General features: G+C 41.5%; 1 protein-coding gene and 1 pseudogene across 1 annotated transcript; both read left to right on the top strand.

The window, feature by feature from the left end:
• Positions 1-271: 271 nt before the first annotated feature.
• LOC140921219 (retinol dehydrogenase 8-like) lies at positions 272-3982 on the top strand. Its single transcript, XM_073371197.1, has 3 exons — positions 272-638; positions 1825-2098; positions 2788-3982. Exons 1-3 carry the CDS (start codon positions 374-376, stop codon positions 3119-3121), a joined length of 873 nt encoding a protein of 290 aa, XP_073227298.1. The 5' UTR covers positions 272-373; the 3' UTR covers positions 3122-3982.
• Positions 3983-6429: 2447 nt separating this feature from the next.
• On the top strand, positions 6430-9589 carry LOC140921382 (retinol dehydrogenase 8-like; annotated as a pseudogene).
• The last annotated feature ends 532 nt before the right edge of the window (positions 9590-10121 follow it).

Genomic DNA, 10121 nt, shown 5'->3' with positions numbered 1-10121 from the left:
CCCCCTGTATTTAAAACATGCACTCATTCCTCCTATCATTCTCAACTGGATTCGGCATCCTGCGAGCAACCTCTCTAAGGGTTTGTAAGGGCGGGGGATAGAGGAAATACGATTTTTCCGGCCCCGACCACAGAGAGAACTAGAGAGCTTGCTGGCAGCCTATATTCTGCTAACGACTTTGTATTTGCCAATTAAAAGAATGACCATTTAATTTGCATATAATTAAAGACATTCTTTTGTTAACTTAAATTTCAATGCCCTTTGTCAGATAAGTAAATACCCGAGCTGAGAGGCCCTCAAGAAAACCGTGTGACAGTTACTTTGTGCTAATCAAGTTACAAAGTCGCTGCCAAGCACTAAAGATTAAACAAAAATGGCTCCCCAAATTGTGCTCATCTCTGGTTGTTCCAGCGGCATTGGACTCGCCACCGCTGTGCTTCTCGCTAAAGATGCCGAGAAACGCTTCAAGGTTTACGCCACTATGAGAAATCTGGCGAAGAAAGGACAACTGGAGGAAGAGGGACAGGAACAACTTGGAGACACTTTGATTATCAAACAGATGGACGTGTGCAGTGATGAAACAGTCAACCAAACCATCAAAGAACTACTCGATATAGAAGGAAGAATTGATGTGTTGTGTAGGTGTATTTTAATAATTTTATTATCTGTGTTTGTGTTTAATGCCCTTTGGGACGGATATACTCATATTTTAGAAGTTCAGTCTTATTCATCTTAAATCTCTTCTCTCAAACTTTCGTGAGCCTTGTTACTAGTTGTGGATTATACTGAAACATTCTATTCGACTGCGGTTTGCTAATTTTTTTCTTAACTGACCGGGTATATTTTTGTAGACACGGTGGCTAATAAATGCGGTTAAGTTTCATCATGTTTATATCAAGGTCAAGGGAAAAAAAAATTAAAATTAATGTTAACAGCATACTGCCAGCGCTTTTCGGAGATGGGGGAAGCAAACTCAAACATGGGCACAGCAGAAACGAAAAAAATGAAAGATGAACAAAAGAAATGGTGGGAATTTTTAAGGAAGATATTTCATGATCATGGTTCAGGACGAATCGCTAAGTTACACATATTGGTTTTCCGTACTTGCCCGTTGTGTCGGCTTTTGATGTTTCAGTTTAATCCAATATTGTATGTCTCAGTACGTTTCGAAACCAAAATTAGTTCACACTTAAAAGTGATAAACATCTTAGCCTATTCACAGATTCTCTATCTTCTCTTTAGAGATCGTCGTGCTTGCGTATCACTATGAAAATAACTTGAAACTACAGGGAATTGTTGACCGCTTTTTCTTTCGCGTGCACCGCCCCCGTTCAAGCGCTCACTTGGCTCGCGTGCTCGTCGATTTTCGACAACGTCTGTGTACAGGCTAAAAACATCTCGACTCCACGGGTGGAACCCCGGTACATAGAAGGGACACTATGGGGGGGGGGGGGGGGTTGGGGGTTGGGGGGGAACACGCCAAGGAACCCTAAAAATTATTCATTCACTGGTCTTAAAAATGTATATAATGAGGAAAATGTTAATGTAAAAATTCATGCTGTTCGACATTTTTTTTTGTTACCGGGGCCCTATAAGCAGTGATTTTAACGGCACATGTTCGATACCGGGGATGGGAAAGGACTGAAGTTTAGGATAGTGTTTGAAACGCAGGCTATACCTACGGCGATACCTACGCCATCCAAGAACGCAGATACACAGGAAATGCAGTAAAGTAAGGCTTGAACTTCTTAATGCTGACCTGTTTTCTGCAGTAATAAACGGCCATTTACATAATCCAAACATGATGACCCGTTTTTTCCACAGTCAACAACGCTGGGTTCGGGTTGTGGTCCGTGGTAGAATGCACGCCCATTGAAATGGCCAAGGAAATGTTCGATGTCAACTACTTTGGTACCCTGCGACTTATCCAAGCCGTGTTGCCTAGCATGAAAGCAAGAAAGAGCGGTTGTATTATTAACAACAGCAGCATCCTAGGAATTGTGGCTCCTCCATTCAATGCTATTTACAGTTCAACAAAGTTTGCCATTGAAGGCCTCACAGAAGCAATAGCTCCGACTCTACGCCATTTCAATATAAGGTAAGCCAGACGAAGAGGTTCATTTGCAGTTGTACAATTGCGATTCCGGGGAAGGGGGGGTACTCCCTAGTGGCCTAAACTGTGCCACGGAAAAGGGTATACGGTTTTCAGGGTACCTTGAGCAAATTAAACCCAGCAGGCTGTTTAGTCCATTTTGGGGGCAGATTCTCAATCGAACGCTGTAGCGTTGGCACCAGAGCTCCAGTTTCACTTAAATAATTAAGTGTGTGGGAGATGGCCAATTTTGAGAGAGCTATGGCTCCTTTTCCTAGAGTATGAGGTGAGAAGGAGTGCGTCGATTTCATCATGCCATCTTGCGTAACGATAAATAATTGTCACATTTTGATCGATCTTTACCACGAGCTGGTATAACTTTAGTGTTTATTTTATTGTCTTTGATTTCATATTTTACATAATTTTTCATAATTATAAATTGTCTGCGAGAAGCGTAACCCTTGTTTTCTAATCTGTTGACTGCCTCGAGCGTAAACCAATGTCAGTAGTGCGCCAGTCCGTGCTTCCTCGCCATCAGATTCAGGAAGACCGGCCATATTTTCCTCTTGATCTTGCCTTTTGTTTTTTTTGAAAACTTCATCCTCGAGGGCAAACTTTAAAATTAGCGACGCTCATTATTTAAAGAAATCGAAACTCGACGTTTTTTAAAGCTTTACTTTCCCGTTATCAAACAGGTGCTCAATAATCGAACCAGGTCCGGTGGGGACCTCAGCACTCGAAAATTCTAGAAACTGGGCAAGTAACTTCGAAATGTCAGAATCCGACAATGAGACCCAGGAACTGTTTGGCACGTTTGCACAGCGGATGTCCCATCACTTCCGAAGCACGATGCAAACTTCAGACGAGATTGCGGAAGTTGTGAAAAGCGTTATACTCAATGAAAAACCCAACCTACGATATCAAACAAATTTGAAAGGCGTATGGCGAGACGTCAAACAAAAACTTACCGATCCAACTGGAAATGAATTGATGGACATGGTCAAGAAAGCATTCCTTGACGCAGAATAATTCTTAGTATTTTAACTTGTAGCGTCCGTAGCCCTTTTCTTCCTAAACTATATATGAATAACATTATTGCGAGATAAGTAAAATAAGATGTACTAAAGGCTGTAATCAGCCGTTAACGCCGGGATAACACGAAGTTTTAGTCTTTTTTCTCAGCTTTTTCCCTCCATTAGTTCTCATTATAACTTTTTAAGGTCACCGAAATCGTAGAATGTTACCAAATAGACCTTTTTACCCATACGGCGGCCATATTGAATTAATTCGATTTAAGGAGTATTATAGGATGTCCAGGGGGCATCAGCACATTTCGTTTGTATTTTCGAGCGCTTTTCGGGACATTTTTTCTTAAAGATTTCTTAGAATAAGATTCTAATGGGCAAAAAAATCCTCCGATTTCCCGATTTCAAGTGACGTGACGGGGATTATCAAAGAATTTGTTTTGGGTTTGATTCCAGGATTTTTTTGGATAGGAAAATTAATTTGGAAAGGATTTTTTTGGGGTAGCTTGATTTTAGTAAGGATTTTTTTTCGTATGGGTGTTCAAAACAATTTGAAGATTCAGATGGTATGACGAATAAACCAACACAAACATTCCATTTCTAATGTTCTTATTTTTTCGTGTTATATCTTTTAATGCCTTCCGCAAATTGGGGGTTAATTTTTGGTCCAGTAAATTTGAGGGTTTTGTTGAAAGCTCTAGGGAGTTTTTTGATATACATGTTTTTCGATTCTGTTATTTACGACATTTACAGTTACCGTATTTAATCAAATAAGCGTCCAACCCCGAATTAGCACCCACCTCGAATAAGCGCCCATCCTAAAGGCAGAAAAAGTTGATAAGCGCCCAGCTTCGAATAAGCCCCACCCCCCTTCCCCCCCCCCCCCCAAAAAAAAACATTGAATATGCACTAATATGAGACTTCCCCGAAGACGGAGTCATCTTCAGAGTAACCTTGCTTTGTTACATCTTCGCGTTTGGTTATTACCATTTACTGTTTTGTTGCAAAATAAACGTACCGCACTTGCAGAAAATTGTAAAAATGTGATAAGCGTTCAGGGCGGTTAATTGAATAAATACGGTACTTTCAGCCAGCGAACTAATCATTTTGTGTTGAATTCAATCAGATTCATTCTGTAACATTTCCCCAAGCCGGTACCGCACAAAGTTTTATACGGGTAGGCTCCGCCCCGAGGTCCAACTCCTTACCCTTTGTATAGTTTTCAGGGACAAATGGCATCAATTTCACATACCCACAAAAGTACACTGCGTCACGTTTAACAGCTGAGACGATTAAATGACTCAAACAGGAAGTTTTTCTTGATATTTTAACTTGCAACCAATCCCTCTCCCTGAACATTGGCTTCAGAGTAGGGAGACCCGGGGGGGGGATCTGCATAAGAAAGGGGTGGGGATGCTCGTCGAAAATTTTGAATTAAACCCCTAAAGGAGACCGATCTGGGCGTGGCCCGAGGTTTTTTTTTTAATCCCTAAAAGAGACCATGTCAAAACACAGACAAATGAGAAAACTTGGATTATATGAATGGAGTAAATAAAACGAATTAAAAATAAACATCTCAAATATATATTTTTATATTTTTTCGCGTACAGCCCTAAACGAGACCTTCACGGCTAAATATGATGGCGTTTTGCCCAGAACACCCTAAAGGAGACCAAAATCCGAAATTTACACCCCTAAGGGAGACGACGAGCATCCCCACCACTTTCATATGCGGAGTCTCCACCACCCCCCCTCTCCCCCCTCCCGGGAGGGGGACGGATGGACTGACAGATTAAACCGGTAAACGTGTGAGCATACTACGGCATCTAAAGCATCAGAAATAATACCCGTTATAGCAGTCACGTTTTTACCATAATTAGATGATTCATTGCACAGCAGTGCGGACATTACTGTATTTTAGGCCAACACCAGCTAGATAATCTTACCAGCGTAGATATTGACGTTAAAAAGACTCGTGTCCAGTTCATGTTGGCAATGTTGAAAAAAAAAATCCTTGCTTTTTTCTTTTGCTATGTTTTTTTTTTTCAAAAGTAATATCCAAGAGACTGTAGGAATATTTATTTCGTACTAGGCAGCATACCCAACGGATCCGCTCCTCAGGCTAAGAATTTGCGAATGAGAAACTCTTGCTGGGAATTTTGCCGAAACGCTTTTCTGGCTGTGGTTTTTCATTTTGAATGCCGATGCTGGCTGGAAAAAAAAACTAGGTAATCCTGCTTAACTGGAAGCATAACACCTTCAGCCGAGCATAGTTTGGAACATAATTACTAACCCCTCATCTCTGGTCTCATGGGTAAGCCCCAAAAAGCATGATACTCCATTCTTTTTAGCATGATCAGTCAAACACATGTGAAATACCTCTGAAGTTGATTGTTAAAAGTAAAATAAATTCCTTGAAACTATTTTGGATGTAGCTAAGGTGGTACTTCCTTAGACGCAGTGTATGCTTGTTCATAATGGTTGTTGAGACATCGATTGTTTCACGTTAGAATTTCATTTTACCATTGTTTCCCCACAAGGGAAACCATACGGCGAAGATCTCACCAAAAATGGTCCATCCCTTTCAATATCTTCTTTCAGTTTTTCCATCTGCGCCTTTTTTGTATTCAGTTTGCTCTGTTATGTATTCCTTAACTTCTTCGAGTGGTATGTTCATGTTTCACCCACTTAGGGACCGTTCATTTGTTATTGGGGGGGGGGGGGGCGCTGGTGGGATTTGAGTGGGGGCCATGCCAATTAATAAGGCTTCAAAGAGCGGGGCTGGCTAAAAAATATAAGGTGTAAAGGGGGGATCAAAAAAAGAATTCTTTCGAGTTTGCAGTGACAGCATTTGTGATAATAGGGACCTTATAAGCAACGAAGAGGGCAACGGCATCGGCATGGAAAACGTCACCCGAAAACGTTTTTTTTGGGGGGGGGGGGGGCGGGGGCTGCGGTCATCTCAATTATTTTGGGATAAAATGGGGTGCCACCCGAAAAGTGTTATGATGAAGAGGGGGGTTCATCATATTCTTCAGGAGCTGTCCTTCAAATCCCACCAGCCCCATCTCTCCCCCCCCCCCCCCCCCACCCTATAAAAAAATGAACGTTCCTTTAGTTGGCAGTTCCCTCTGTTTGAATTTTGATAAATTCCCCGACGCAACTCCTTTAAGTAAAGTTAAGTAGATTACTAAAAGTATCCTTTATCCTTAAGTTATCTTTCTAATTCTCTCTTTTTCTTTCCTCTTTTCTGAACGGGGGTTGAGCTCATCTTTGTGTACGCATCATCATGGCGACTTTATTTCGTTTATGACGCATGCTCAGTTTGCGTTCGTGTCACGCTCCTATCTTGTTTAAAAACGAAAGACCAATATGCAAATCTATCACTTATCCTGACCTGATCGTGGTCGTAACACCCCAGATCAAAAAAGGCATGACTCTCCAAATCGTTCTCATCTCTGGTTGTTCCAGCGGCATTGGACTCGCTACCGCTGTGCATCTCGCTAAAGATGCCGAGAAACGCCTCAAAGGTTTACGCCACCATGCGAAATCTGGCGAAGAAAGGACAACTGGAGGAAGAAGGGAAGGATCAACTTGGAGACACTTTGATTATCAAACAGATGGACGTGTTCAGTGATGAATCAGTCACGAAGGCTGTTAAAGAGGTGCTCGACACTGAAGGGGAAAATCGATGTGCTGTGTAAGTAGTTTCCGAGTTTGATAGTTATGTCCTTTTTAACAATTAAAAAGTTCCTTTTCAGTGCTGTCTCGAATTGTATCGACCTAGCTATAGTCTAACGAATTTAATGAATTGGAGGCTCAGATGGATCAAGGCGTGATATCGAGACAGGACTCTTAATACGAAAGGGCTGGTAGATCTTTTCGAAAGCCAGGACTCTAAATTCATCGAAATTATTAATAAACGAAAGATGTTCTCCAGCTGACTGCTTTCACATCTACATCTACATATATTAGGTCGGTAAAATCGTTAAGACACCATAGCAACCAGCTTTCTCTCCTCTTGAATGCTTCTGACCCTACTGAATATTGCGTTCCCTCTATTACAACTCGGAAGTGGCGTGATGAAACAAAAGGCCAATGAGGTGGCAGAGATCGTGAAAAAAAAATCATACTCAGTGACATGCCAAGCCTACGATACCAAATAAACTAGAAGTTCAACCCCGATGAGGTGCAAGAAAAACTTGCCGAATCTTCTGGTAATTTTAAGGTTGAATTGATGAACAAGATATATCTCTATAAGGAATAACATCGACCGGTGAAAAGGATATTAATCCCATGCATTTAGGCGTGGAAAATAAGGCACGTGTTTCTGGCATAGGACGACTTGCCATTAATGCGCAAATGAACAATACGTACTAAGAAATCACCGAATGAGAGTAAACTAAAATAATTTATATTAGCATCATCATCATCATCATCATCATTCTATTTGATGAAGCAGGTTACATCATAAGGTAGCATAAAAGCTGATATGGGCCAGCGTTAATGGTAATAGAGACAATTCTAATAAGCCTCGCGGTGCTGCTATTGAAATAAATTGTGACTTTTCGATGTTAAGAATAAATTGATCAGTATGTATCCAGTCACAGCTTTGTAAGGTTCAAGTTCAGAATTTACATTCTGACTTCTGAATGGAAAAATATAAAACACTGTCACCAGCATGCAATGAATGTTGCAGAATTAAAGGACATTTGGTAAATCTTTCATGTACATCATAAACGATAGCTGGTCCAAGAAAGAGCCCTTAGCAACTCCAACAGATAGCTCAACAGGGTCAAAGTTGGCGTTGTCGAAGCAGGTGGTGGGGGGGGGGGGGGGGGGGGGTTGGCGAAGTACAAAAAAAATATTCGCGCAAGGGAAAATTAAATGAAAAAAAATTCATTCACGCCAACTAACCCTAAAAATATTCTTGCTACGGCCTAAAAAAAATTCATACAAGGAATTTGATAACGAAAAAAAATTCCTGCGGCTCAAAAATTCCCCAACCCCCCCCCCCCCCCATAACTTTTCTAATGGTCCGTCCCTTATCCAATTGAGCTAACTAGGCGCGCGAATAAGTAGTGCCTGGTACAGGACGATAAATATTGTAACTACATGTTTTAAATGCCCAACAGTTAACAATGCTGGGATGGGATTGTTTAGCGTAGTGGAATGTGTCCCAGTCGATATGGCCAAGGAATTGTTTGAGGTGAACTTCTTTGGTACCCTGCGACTGATCCAAGCTGTGCTGCCAAGCATGAAAGCGAGGCAAAGCGGGCACATTATCACAACAGCAGCCATTATGGAATTGTTGGAATGCCTTTCTTACAGCTGTACTGTGCTTCAAAGTTTGCAATGGAGGGACTAACTGAAGCTATGGCTCCAACTTTGCTTCAATTTAACATCAGGTAATTAAAGTATATAACATAAATTACAAGCTACAGGTACACCAATGTAGACTCTTTCAGGTTGGTATTGCTGAAATACCCTTGAGCTTTAGGGGGGCTCCTTAACCACACCTAATTGGGCCTAAAATACCGCCAGAAACGGACCTTAAACAACGAGAACGTTGACGTCCCGGACGTCAAATTTGGCAAACGGATGGGATCGATTTAGGTTTCTGGGAAACTACCCACCTACCCCTCCCCTAAGCTAACATTAACACTTACTTCTCACTTGAGGCAAAATGACGGCTTAGGGGAGGGGTAGGTGGGAAGTTTCCCTGAAACCTAATTTGATCTACCGCATGTATATCTTTTCTCTCTTTCAGCGCTCTGACTCGACAAATTCGTACAGTGGGAGTTAAAACAGAGACATTCAGAGTCATTGCGTGAGACAGAAGCGTTCCATTAAGCGAGACATCGAACTTCCGGGACTTCGTAGTTCTCGTTGCTTAAGCTCGCTAAAAGGTTATCCCAGCCGTTCGTCTTTTTATCTGAGCGATTCCAATTTTTTCGCTTGTATTGTGTAAACGGGCCTTACGGCTACTTCTCTAACATTATCTAACTTAGAAAATGCAATTGCTTCTTCTTTTACTTGACAGGTGTTCTTTATTGGAACCAGGTCCTGTCTTAACATCACCAAAGGAAGACTTGAACAACTGGCACAAGAAATATGAGAAGCCAGCCTGTGACGAAAAATCTTCTCACTTATTTGAAGCTGCCCAAGAAAAGATGTGGAAAAAATTTGGGGACGTGATGCAACAAGCCAATGAAGTCGCTGATTTTGTGAAAAAGATCATTCTCAGCGAAAAGCCAAACCTACGGTATCAAACAAATGAGAAGTTTAACCCTGACGAAGTAAGGGCCAAACTTGCTGATCCTACTGGGAATGTTCTGGTTGATTTGATGAATAAAAAGTACTTTTAAGGTAAAGAATAGTTTGGACAAGGCGATTTTCATGAATCGAAGATGAATGGATTAGAGGGTTTACCATGCTTTTATATGACTTCTGTAACGGATGATGTTCTCTTTACCACACTGAACTTGCTCATGATTTTTTTATCTAGCATTGATGGAAAACGAACGTTAATTGATCGAAAAAAAACGTGTGATTTAAGTTTTTTTTTCCTTTGCTGGCCGGGCTGCGCGTCGGTTGTCTTTTTTTCTTCAGTCTTTTTTGTCCTCCTTTCGGTCACAACATTATATGTTCCCTTCACACTCTTTAATCGCCAGAATCCACCGTATTTGAATTGAATTATCCAGGTAACCCTTTGTAAGGGAATTCCGGGATCTGGGAACTTCTTCCTTGCGAGAATCCGGAGTCCCGGAGTCCAGAAAATTTTTGCTTGTGGAACCCGGAAAGCAAGTCTCACCTAGTCTCGTTCACAGTCGTTCTCGGCGATTTCGTTCTCGATTCCAAGCCTCCTCTGGTAACTCGGATAACGCGAACTGGCCTGGGTACGAGGCTGAGTCCCACCGTTAAAGAATCCGGAATCCAGAACTTGAATCCCCCCTGTTGAAGGGGAAAAAATACATATATATATTTTTTATTTTCCTCCTCGT

The sequence above is a fragment of the Porites lutea genome, chromosome 12 (genome assembly GCF_958299795.1).
Source record: "Porites lutea chromosome 12, jaPorLute2.1, whole genome shotgun sequence".
Classification (NCBI taxonomy): Eukaryota; Metazoa; Cnidaria; class Anthozoa; order Scleractinia; family Poritidae; genus Porites; species Porites lutea.
Note: the sequence above shows the minus strand (reverse complement) of the source record. Positions and strands in the feature narration are given on the sequence as shown.